We start from the raw sequence: 13,098 nt of genomic DNA on the forward strand, positions 1-13,098 counted from the left end.
CACAGGTTTCCTTTTAAAGTGCTCTTCCATTCAGCTTCCAGAGACTAAGCATCATCACAGATTCTACTCATTTATTGGCTTGTTAAGAAACTTGCTTTGAACCCCAAACTTTAGCTACCTACTGATGATCCCATCACAACAATAGCTTCCTGTTTTGGGTCAGTGTTTCTGCTTACTTACTGAGCAGGATATGGGTGTAATTAACTGTGTTCCTTTGGATAATCAATTAACCTCTGTAAGCCTTACTTTTCTCAAATTTAAAATGATGGAAATAATACCTACCTCAGAGTGTGTCACAAAGATTAAATGAGAGGACACATACTATCATGCCCATTTCCCAGCAAGCATGTCATAGTTTCCATCCTTTTCTCCTTAGCAGTTTATTGTGCAAAAACTTTGGTCAACCATGTCTTTTGAATTGGATTTCCTGTTGGTATGAGAATAAAAAATTTAATTAGCTAGACCACTCTTAAATGTTCTGTGGGATTTATAACTTCCATCCAGGTCATATGAATGTGATGATGGAGGATGATGGACGGCAAACGATTAGAACCTCCAATGGAACTGGTCCAAGGGCTGGTCTTTCTTCTAAGCTGTTGGATAGCAAAATATAATTTCTTTAGTGAATAAATGCAATGGAGGCATGTCAGCATCAATTAACGAGGTAGATAACTTGGAAACAACCATAATATCATATTTACACTTTTTCAGATATAAAGTAAAAGTGCTTTTATAGGTTCAGTAAATAAAGCATAAAAATGATGCCTTGACCTCTGTTATGCAAATGATTTCTAGTTTTTTTTGTTTTTTATTTTTCTTTCTCTAAAAATAACACATTTTCATGTTTTTCCTTTGTGGAGTTACTTGTTCTTTCCTTTTTGTGTTATGAACATGTCATCAGCACATTCAAGTATAAGCCGTCATTTCCTCCTGTTATACCATATTTGCACACCAGGTCTTTGATGTTTCTGTGTGATAGACCCAGGAATCACTGTGAGTCCTACTCGTGAATTTTAATACTACTCCACAAACAGAAAATACAAATAACTAGTGCTTTCGTGAATACAAAAAAAAAAAAAAAAAGAAAGAAAGAAAAGTTGTTAAATAAGAAAAAAGCATTGAAATAGCCTCCTAATTTTTATTTTGATCTCATTAAAAAAAATTGGGAAAAAAAGACAAAAACAAAACAAAACCCATGTTGATACTTTTTTCATTACCCTGTCTCACAGCCACTGTATTTCCCCAGAGTTTTTAAAAATGAAAATGAAAAAAAGTTAAGTTTGAATCAGTTTCCACAGAAAGCATTACAGGCAAAATGGATCATGTATTACTTTTATATGTAACTACAAAAGAAATAATTCCCTTTAACAAACTAGTCTTTTTCCTTCTCAAAAAAACATAAAATGAAATAATACTCAATTCCTGTGTTCTAAATGATAGTAAGTGAATCTAATTTATTTAGGCTGGAACTTCTTTCTTACTTTCTTCTTTTTTTTTTATGCAAACACAATCTTAGCCTCAATAGAAAGGGTGAGGCTGAGTTTTCCTCATTACCTGGCACAGTTCCATGCCTTCTGAAAGAATAGGCTTTGACAAAATATACATCATAACAAACATAAGCACCTCAAATAAACACATATTTTGTATCGTGGCTTTGTTTTCCCATTTAATTTAACTAATGGATATAGTTCAGTTATGTATTCAGATTAAGCCGGGTTCTGATTTTTAATACAAAGCATTTTAGGACTTTGATAAGTATATTTTTAATTTCATTATTGATTTCAGTATGTTAGTGGATACACAAAAATGAAAGTAAAGTTGTTAAATATAAAAACATTGAAATAGTCTCTCAATTTTTATAATGATCTCATTAAAAATAAATGAAAAAATTATCAGAAATTTGATAATTTTTAAAAGCTACGTATGTAAATGTCATCAGGTCATAAACTTAGGTGGGAAATACTTTTATTTTCTTCATTTTTATATGTCAACTTATTTGATACAGGAAATGTAGTCTTGAAACTTCTGGGTAAACTTAGTAACTTTTCTGATTTTTCTCAGTAAATCCATAGTTTAAGCTGTCAGTAGAGAGTTCTTTTTTTGTCCATGTGCCCTAGGAAGACATCTAAGGTGGTAGAGAGGGATGCTGCACAGAGCACCCAGACAGGTAGCTCACAGCCGTCTCCTGGAATGCATTGCAATGTACCTTGCACCTCCTTGGCCATCTACTCTCTACTGCTGCATGTTCCAAGATAAAGGGCATGACCCTATGCCCTTTATCCCAACCTTCCAACTCCAATGGGGATGATGAGTTTTTCAATCACTTCTACTCCCTTCTCTAGGGGCACAGGAATCTCAGGATATGCTTTTGGGTCTCTTGGGTTAGTGTGATTCTAGGCTGTAAATGGAGGTGCTACCTCAGGTCCATTCTCCCAACATTTTTACATGAAGACTATGGCACCAAACAGGCATAGAGCAATTCTATACAAACCGTTTGGAGTGTCTCATAAGGTGAGGGAACATGGCTCAGGCAATATTTATCATTGGGTCCTTCCAAACATATCTGCAGTTCCCACTGACACCTCAACCTCTCTTCTCCCATCCCCTAGAACTTAACCTGAAGGAAGGGAGTACAGATGGGCACAGTAGCAAAAAGTTTAATCTGCTCTTTCGCTTCCATTTTTAAAGCTTTTCTTTTCTTAGTATGAGAAAATTTGAATTTTTTTATAAGTTAGGTCCATTTGTTCTTTCTATTCTCTTTTCTTTTGCTGTTTACAGTGTAAAATTTATGCTGGGCTATATGAGACATGTGACAACTAGAATTCCAAAATGTCTGCTTATTGCAAATCAGAAGCCTTGGCTTTTAAAGATTACTGTCTCTGCTGTAAGTTTCACAAGTTCCATTTGTAACTCAAAGCTAATACATGTTTTGGGACTATTTTTAGCACCCCCCACTTCACAAATGACCCTGAAACAATGAAATTTATTGATTCACTGTGGAAAAGAAGAAGGTGGTAGGAAACTATTCATAAATGATTAGAAAAATTCTTAGTTAATATCTTCAAAGTTTTTACTACCCCACTTTTCCCCAAAAAATATTGTATCAGTAGTTGTCCCTAAATTCATACATTTTTCAGGTCAGGGGAAACTGGGAATTAATGAGCGACTAAAATAGCATAGGTAGCAGGAGCAGAACCTAAACTGGACCATCCATTTTCTAATCAGATTTAATACCTTATTCTGGTAAAATTATTTGACAACAGTTCTGACGTTGAATATTAAGTGTACATCTAGAAATTTACTAAACTCAACTTTAAAAACCAGCAGAATTCATTTAGGACCAAACAGCACAGCATAGAAAGAAAAGTAAGAGTGGGAAAGGGAGGCGAGATGGGTAGTAACCCACATAGTCCATATGTGTATTGGAAGTATAGGATAGGTTATGGAGGGACATCATGCAGAATGCTCAGTGAGCCAAACCATGAATTAGTATTTAGTGAGTAGTCACAGTGTCAATATATACAATTGAAAATCTGATCAGTTTTCAAATGCTAGGTGTTTCATGACTGGTGACTAGATAATAGTAACCTCTCCTGGAGGCACAAAGATATGCTAAATGTAAGGTTAGATATTTGTTCAAATATTTATATGAAAGATATTCCTTGTTATTTCCTAGGTATGTTTTCTTTTCTCTCCTTCTTCATTTATTTTTTACTTTTTATTTATGGAGATGAAGATTGGCAATATGTAGGAGTACTGAAATATAATCATTGACTTTTGAGCATATAAATAAAACCATCCAAAACATTACTTCTTAAAGCAAGACTTTTGAGATGAACAGAAATAAGTCATATAGAATTGGAAATTTACATTTTACTAGTAACAAATAGTATAGTTTAGATAGAATCTCAACTTCAAACAATGTGAAATTCACTGATGGACCCTTTGAAATAAATTCAGCAGTCTGAGTGGAATTTCAAGTAATTTCATATAATGTCTTTTTCCTGAACTGAGAAAATGACTTTTCTATTTTCTCCAGTTTGAGATATATCCTATCACCTCTACTTTTTCCCTACAGACAATTCAAAATCCATCATCTAGCTATCAGTCTAAATATCAAACAATTCTAGAATATACTTTGCAAATTTAAAATATTTGGCAAGTTAACTTTTAGATAAAGCTTGCCTGAGGCTTTTAAATTGAAAATAGACATGTTTACTGGTAAAGTATTAAGATAATTACTGTTATGTAAATTTCATGGTTAATGATTGTTTTAGCTGGGATGTATGTAACCACAATTCAAATTCTTTTTTTAATACATTCATCTTTCAATATGTAAATATATATTTTAGAAAAGTTCTGGCTATTTCTAATAGAATAATTAAGTTCTTTCTTCTACACAATATAAGTTCAGAATTTTTTGAGTATACATGGCTTTTATAAATCCTTACCAGAAAATTTCAGGTATTTTGTTATAACCATCTTTTAAACAAATTCTGAATATTTTTCAAAGTAGATACACAATATGATAAACTTCAGCATCTCATATAAAAAAAGATGTGTTATAAGTTTTTTCCTCTCAGTTTACCACATTGACAGAGTCTATATTCAAGCCATGAGATTTATTTTGCTATTTTTGTTTATTATTTTTCAGTTAGTTTCTCTGGTTATTCAAGATTTAAATATAAACTTTTTTCCCTCTTAGTTCCATTCCATAAGCAACAATAGATTTAGCAGGTTTTTTCTTCTTCCTGCCTATTCTCTCATTACCCTGTATTTAGTCAATTTTGACTTTCTTGCTGTTTACTTCATATTTTTACATCTGATTATATTTCTATTACTTGACTTATCAAGTTTAAATTATAGGTTACCAGTGAAATTACTTTACTTTCCTCTACTTTGCTAGTTGTCTATTTTTACATTGTTATATAACATTTCCTTTCATTATATCCTGTCCCCATATTTGTTTAATCTTAATTCGATAGTTAAATGAATTCGTTAGTCACCACATATCTTTTAGTCATAGTTTCCCAGTCATCTCTTGGCTGACCTAAGTTAACTCTCAGGCAGATTTTCAAGAAGATTTCATGAGAAAAATATTAGCTGAACTCTTGTTTGATCAACACCAGTAACCTTTATAAATTTTAGCACATCCAAACATATATTTGTGTGTTATGTTTTCTCTTTCTTTCTTTATTATGTAGGTATTCCTACATTATTCTGTCATGAAATAGTTGTATTAAATAAATTTGAAGCCAAGTTGATGTTTTTTTCCTTGATTTTTGTCTTCACTTCGTTTTTGGTTGTTGTTGTTGTTGTTGTTTTTGCTTGGAACCACCTTTTATTATTTTTTTTTATCTGTAAAATCCAATAACTTTAATAAGCTGTAAATAAAATTAATGACTCTGAATTAATTCTCCCAAATCTCTCAGTGTTGCATTTTTTTTCAATGTATAGATTCAAATCAGTTTTTATTTAATCAAAATTGTCTTGAATTATAACTTTTTTTAAAAAAGTTTTGCATTTCTTTTCTGGTAGCTCACTTGCTTTACGATAGAATTTTATTGTCATATTATTATATTTACTATTTTCTCCCTAAGCTATTTTAAATCTTCCTCTTTTCCTTTTTGTTTATTTTTTCTAACAGTTATCCTCTTTGATGTCTGTTAGACAGTTTCCTGACTTCCTTGCATTCTTCCCAAATACTCCTCTATCTTTGTTTTACTTTTCTTGTCTAATTCTTTTCTGACTTCTACAAACTCATTTTTAACTTCCTTATTGTCAAGCTATACCAGTCCTACTGCTACATTTCTACTTGGGAATTTTCTATCTTATAGATTATCATTTTATTAAGTTACTATTGCTATATTTATTCATTTGTTTTATAGCCTTTAAAAAATAAAAATTTGTTTAGATATATTTTATTATCAGGAATATTGTTTTATTCTTTCTCCAGTTTTATATTGTTCTTTAAATTATTTTAGAATTTATTTCACCTAATATGCACAAAGATATACATGTATATGATTTTTCTTGTATATTTTTATTTTATGTTTGGCCAATTAACATTGTTATTAAAATATGAAAGTAACCAATTTCTTTAGAAAATTATTCAAAGATTTTCAGCCATTATGTAGGTTTTTTATACAATTTCTCTGTAGAAATTTTGTTGTAAAAATATGTTTTAATTGCTTTTGCTTTTTGAGCTTTATCTTTGTTTTAAAATATAGAAAACTCACCATTTTTGCTCATTTTATTTTATTTTAAGAAAAAGATAATTAAATAGAGCTCTTTACAAAAACAATATAAACAGTGATATGAATAAATTGATTTTATCTTTATTTTACAAGGTTATAAATATTGTTTTAAGATGTAATATAAAATTTATATACTCAAGTATCAATGACTCATATCACAAATGTTTTCAATATGCAGACCCCAGATTCCTATATTAATTGTGGTTATTTTTGTAGGTCAAAATATCTAATGTTGTTATTTATATTTTAGGTTAGTGGGATGGTTTGGTCATGAACTCAGTACTAGGTTTAAGATGGATAACAGTAAGTGTACTCCATTTTACTTTACAAATAATTTTATTTTAACTTTATTTTAATTTTCATCTGTCTTTGTATGATATGTACTATACATGCCTCATAGAGAGTGCATTTTGAAAATGCCACTGAGAATTTTTAAAATAAGAAATGACATTTCCATAGTGTAAAACTAAGTGCTTGTAGATTTTAACATAATTTTGAGTCTACCCATTTGTAAAGAAATAAGAGGGAGCAAAATCTAACAAAAAGGACTCTGGTCTCATACATATGGGGTACCCAAAACATCGGGCACTGAGGACGAGAAGGAATTTTGGCTTGGAGTTGGACTCAGAGAGACTTTGGTGTCGATCCCACTTTGCTGCTTAATAATTTGGTGGTGCTGCACAAATCATATCATCTTGTTTTTTTCTTTCTTCTCACATATTTAAGGTGAATAATATCATCTATTCCAGGATTTGGTTTGAGGGTAAGGTAATTTCAACCCAAGTAACAAACAGCAGTGTTATTGAAGAAATGTGCATTTTTGTCTCCTCTTCTCCCAATTTTTCCTCCTTTTGTAACTTTTGGCACTTGCTAAACTATAGGAGTTAAACCCAAGGAGGTAGAAATCAAAGTACACCAGGCACAGTTGAACATGAGAGTTCATTCAGATTTGCGTTCAACCCTGAGATAGTGTTTGAAGCCAATTCACATTTGCAGAAATCAAGATGTAACAGAGCAAGATGGGTCCTTCTAGTCAAAACAGAAACTTCTTGTTTTATTTTGGCTGCTAAAATAATAAGCTATGTTATTATTCCAGTTACTTAAATTCTTTGTGCTGGGTTTCTTATCTGTAAGTGAGGGACTTGGATTAGATCGTGGGGGTACAGACAGGAGATATTTTAAGCTTTTTGGGCTATGCTGTCGCTGTGGCAAATACTCAACTCTGCCATTGTAGTGCTATAGTCATAGAAACACATACATGAATGAGTATGGCTGTGTTCCAATAAAACTTTATTTATAAAAACAAGCAGTAGGCCACATTTGGCCCACAGGACATTGTTGGCCTAATCCTGGATTAGATGAATTTCTAAAGACCCAGAATATTCGAAAGTTCTTTCAGTCAGTTTTAGTTTTAATTTTGTCTTTAGCCAGCAATCTTAACTGTATTGGATTTAACTTTCTACTATTCAATATAATTAATTCTAATTAGGATAATATCTGGTATTAATTTACCTTTTTAATATATCATACATAGGCAGATTATTTTTTTAAACCTTATTTTTTTTCTCCCCCTAAGAGAAGCCACTTGACCTAGTGCTAAAAGTCACCGGACAGGTCATTTCATTCATACGTCTGCCTTTGGGCAACATTACAGTTACCAGCCATTTAAATCCTGATGTTTTCCTTTCATTGACATGCTTTCATAATAGAAAAGCAAAGCATAGAACGGAACAAGAAATGTGGGCTTGGGAATGGCAGAGGATGGAGTCCAGAAAAGCTTATAGAAAAGGCAATTTTTATCTTGCACCTAAGGATTCTAGGGTTTGATAGGTTACTCAGAAGGTGAGGGCAGGGGACATAAGCATTGCACAGGAAGAGAAAATGTGCCAGGTTTTTAGGGTCACAGATTTTCTCATAAATATCTAGAAGTCTTAGGGATAAAAAATTTTTTTTAAATCTTATTCTTTTTATCTCTACTTCTTTATTGTTGTTGAAAAAAATCAAATAATGGACACTCTTAAGGTATATTCTATAAACAATGACATGATATTAATTTTTCAGAATTGCAGTTAATCCCTGGGGCTCGTGGATTTAGAATTTCAAATCCTCCCATATTCTTGGTCTGTCCCTTACACGCTAGTTTAGAGGTAAGTGATCTATGCTTTGACCTTCCCACACCTTTATCTTTTTCTTTTCCTGATTGTAACATGTTGTAGCACTCTCTCTGATCATCAGCAAGAGTAGAAATGTGCACTGTACACAAACATTGTGCGAAGGGTAGTTTTCCCCTTTAGGACAGCGACTGTATGCGAATTGTTGTCTTTTATGTATATATTCAGTCTCTAGCAGAATGCTTTGCAAATTATTGGCACTTAACAAATGTTAAATAGAATAAATCTGGGGAGACATAATTTTAGTTTCACTTAGAATTTGTGTGAACTTGAATGAGTCATTTAATCTTCTATTGGACTCTCTATTTACAAAATAAACATTTGACATTTAATTCACAATTAATCCGATCATTCAATATTTCTTTATTAAGAAAATACTATGTGCCAGAGGGGACTCTGCCTCTTCTAGTTCTGTGAATCAATGAATTGACAAAGTGCCACGTGACAAAGCTATAGGAAGACTAACTTTAAGGAGTGGAAAAATATTTTTTTTCATATATGAAATGTATTTATGTGAAAAGTCAGAGTGAAATAGAGATTGGGTAAGATTGTTTCATGAGGTTAGGTAAATTTTTTTTAAACTGGGGCTTGTATGCCATTGTATTCATGTATAATCTCTTACTGACTAAATATTTTCTTTAAATTCATTTATATTTTTACTTAGAATAAAGTTATTCTTACCCTAAATCATAATATCTAAGGAATCAGTTTGTTTTCCTAGATATACATATCTATTTCTATATGTCTAGATAATCATATATATCTCTACATACCTATATATTCCAACTAATTATTTTGATATTAATTTCAGAGTGAGACTAAGTTTAAGTAAATATATTTAAATAATTATATAATATATAACAACAATATTAATAGATATATTAAATAAATATATTTTTGCACACATTTAAGTAAAAATATTTTAAGTGTACATATATATTTCTAATAGAGATTTGAAATATATAGCTATTCAAATAAAATTTTCATTTAAAAAAATGGTGAAACCTCCTAAGATGATGATAATTTATGATATTTTAGGAAACCGTGTTGTGTTGTAGAGTGACTGGATAAAGACTTCCAAAATCTCTTCTAAGCCTAAAATTCTAAGAATCTGTGAACACTTATAACAGTCTCTCATTTTTGCCACTGGGCGGCAGTGTCAAGTTCCTCTATTTTTATACAACCATCTCTAGATCGTGGTAATAAACTCATTTCATTTCATCCCAATTGAAAGAGCAGGTACTCAGTCTGACCACTACATGGAACTTGTGCTGTTCAAACTTTTTAGCTTTTTTCTTTTTTAAGTTAAAATAGACTGGTAAGAATTTTCAGTCAGTGATACATTTTGGGGAGGAATATGCTTAGCAAATTAGATAATGATATTTGAATTGCCATTATAATATATATTTAGAGAAAAATTATGTTAATCATTTTAAAACAAAATAAAGTTTTGCTTACTTTATTTCAGGGAAGAGTTACACTATTTAAAACAGACATCAAGTCATACTTCAGGAAAAAACTAGTACTTAAAGTTTTTTCCTCTTATTTTTCTTATCTTTGTAAATGACTTCTTGACCATATCTAGACATTTTCTTTTAGACACTACAGTTTGGTGTTTTCTCTGCTGTGGGGGTGCTCTTCTAGGATTCACCCCTTCTGCCATGGGAAATCAGATACCAGAATGTGTTATAGTCACTTAGACAAAGCTTTTATTATCAGTTGAAATTGGAAGACTGATTTCACTTTTCCTCTAATATTAAAGTTAAACCTGGCAAAGGGACCTAAGAGCCACCAGAAAAGGGATGTATACGCCCTGGAGCTTCTTATCACCTAAAGATTTCTTTGGAGCCTCTTAGAAATACTTAAGTCATTCATCATTGAGGCTATATTCTAACTGAAATTATGTTAAGGTAAAAACAAACCTTATGGTGAAGAAAGATTTTTATTTTTTTAAGTTTGTCCTCCATATTATAAATTGCAAAATGTTCAAGTTACAAACTAATACATTTCATTTTTTCCCATTCTCTACCTAGTGTTAAAATATTCTGCTTTCTAGATGACTATAAGTTTACCATGTGAGGAAGCATAAGTAAATTAACCATGTTGATACTTACATTACTTGTTTAAAAGTGATTGCATATAAAACATAGGTAATTGAAGTCTGAGTAAATGAAAGAAATACATGAATCAAACTATGTTTCTTTGTTGTCTGTACCTCCCTTTCAAAATATATTCTACACAGTTGAATGTCAACTGCAGGAGAGATTCTATACTTAAGAAGAAATGGGCATGAACATGATCTCAGATTACAGTATGATTTTTAAACAAAATTAAAATGGCTTTGTTTACAATTATATATATTTGATTGATACTATTAAAATAGCACCTGTAATCAGTATCAAATTGTCTTTTTCTTTATGTTGTTGCCTCATTCATTTATACAATACTTTTTAAAAATTGTAGATCAAGGCAAAGCACAACACCCCTCATAGGGACACTCAGCGTGGCTTACACAGCGTCAACTACACGTTAATTATTTCGCCTCAATTTTTAAGTGAAGGTGTTTAGACCACAGTATTTCAGAGATCTCTTCAAAATTCCAGTTACTAACTTGAAGTTAAATTACATTTATATTTGGAAACGTCATATTTGTATGTAGCAATATAGAAACAAAATTTAGACCCTTTCAGGACACAAGCTTAAAATGAAATAAATAGCTTCAAAATAAAAATTAGAGCACTCAAATAAAATACATTTCAAATCAGAAGAAACTAAATATTTCCACAGGTTATTAGGGAGTCATTTTTAAGAATTTAAGGGAAAAATATGACAATTGAAAACATCATGCTTTGCTTATTTTTTCCTACTTAAACTTATCTAACTTTTCTAGTTTTGCATTCATTTTACAGAGAGACAGAGAGAGAGACGTGCAAGTTGTGGAACCTCTACCAAGAATTCTGTTATAAGCTGAATACTTTCAAGCTATTTTTTTTTTAATTAAAAAAAACATTCTTTCTCAGTACTGAAAGCACAGAAATAATGAGAAGCAAAGAACAAAAGAGGATACTTATTACATTTCCCTGTTAACTCCTCCTATTAACTCCTCTTACTATTTTTTATGTGAGGTTTCAGAAGATATTTTTATACTCCATGAGAAGAATTTTCACCTAAGAATGTGCTCTTGTGGTTGTATGGGGGAAAATAGTTTTAGATTCGTTATTTTATTCTTAAAGAAGAATAACAGCATGTTAAATTGAGACATTAATCTTAAAAAATGGTTTCTAGTTATCAAGGAAAGTTTTTAAGACAAAGACTTCCTATAAAATAGTACAATGTTCTCATTGTACCAGATGTGTTACTTTTTTTTTTTTAAAACAAAATAAAGAGATGCCACCTACCAAACTTCATGTAACTGGGGTTACCTCGGTCCTAAAGAAGTACAAAGGGGTACCCAAAAGATCTGGATTTATATTCTGGAGGGCTGGCCCCTTGTAGTACAGGCTTGTCCATCTCGGTGAATGTTCTAGGAACCCATCTGTGTCAGTGCCCCAGCTGGTGTTGTTGTGAGAGCCCACATTCAGCTTCAGAGAAATTCTTTTGAAGACTCAACGCGGTTGCCATTTCATGATGGGTGACTTATAAACACACCCGCCCACAGTGTGCTGAGTAATCAGCAGTTTTTGACAAAAAAAAGCATGTCTTCCGTGCCCCACACTCTCTATTCACCCAACCTCACCGCAGACAACTTGTTTTTTGTTTCTCTGCATGAAACAAGTACTCAAAGGGAAACGTTTTGCCCATGTAGAAGAGTTCGGGAAAAAAAAAAAAACAACCATAGAAGCACTAAAAGGCATCAAAATCTATGAGCTCAAAAACTGTTTTGAGCAGTAAAAAAGTGTCTCAATAGGTGTATTGCATCAAATGGAGAATAGTTTGAAGGTGACTGAAGGTTAAACATGTAAGAATAAACACACAATTTTTAATAAATAAATTCCAGTTTTTTGGTGTCCCCCTTCATATATTGTAATAAGTTATGCGAATGTGGTCTCTCAAAATGTCTTGTACTGTACTCATCCTTCTTTACAATTTTTTTTCCTTTTTCACATTTTCAAAGACAGAAAATTAACTTTTACCATAGATCTTAGAAACCTCAGCATACCATTTTTTTTCTTTGTTAAGTAGAGAACTTTCACCTTTTCACTTAAAGGACAAACTTTATAGCTTCTCTTTTGCATATCCAAATTGCCAGCATCGCTACTCTTGCAATTTGAGGCCATTATTAAGTAAAATACTTGCTTGAATAGAAGCACTGCGATACCATGACAGTAGGTCTGATAACCAAGATGGTGACCAAGGGATGGGACACATTGTGCAGACACTGGACAAAGGCATGTTTCACATCCTGTGCCAAAAGGAGCAGAAATGCTACTCAGAATGGTGCACAGTTTAAAACTTAGGAGTTGTTTATCGCTGGAATTTTTATTTAATATTTTTGGACCTTGGTTGACCATGGGAAACAAAAACATGAATAAGTGGGTATTGCTGTATTCTTTTCACTGGGATCTCAGAGGCCTTCTGAAACAGACATCAGCTCCTCCTTGCAGGTGAGAGTGCTCCAGGCTGCACACAGGGTCTGTGAGGTCCTACTGACAATGGAGACAGATACTATT

At 32.0% G+C, this 13,098-nt stretch overlaps 1 protein-coding gene across 1 annotated transcript in view; it reads left to right on the forward strand.

Moving 5' to 3' along the window:
• KYNU (kynureninase) overlaps positions 1-13,098 on the forward strand; it is a 99,394-nt gene that overhangs the window by 82,722 nt on the left and 3,574 nt on the right. Inside the window, exons 11-12 of the mRNA XM_090267315.1 lie at positions 6,508-6,560; positions 8,319-8,404. Coding sequence (XP_090123441.1) covers positions 6,508-6,560; positions 8,319-8,404 — 139 coding nt within the window. The remainder of the gene's footprint in view (positions 1-6,507; positions 6,561-8,318; positions 8,405-13,098) is intronic.

The sequence above is a fragment of the Furipterus horrens genome, unplaced genomic scaffold (assembly GCF_987537825.1).
Source record: "Furipterus horrens unplaced genomic scaffold, mFurHor1.1.pri manual_scaffold_1, whole genome shotgun sequence".
Taxonomy (NCBI): domain Eukaryota; kingdom Metazoa; phylum Chordata; class Mammalia; order Chiroptera; family Furipteridae; genus Furipterus; species Furipterus horrens.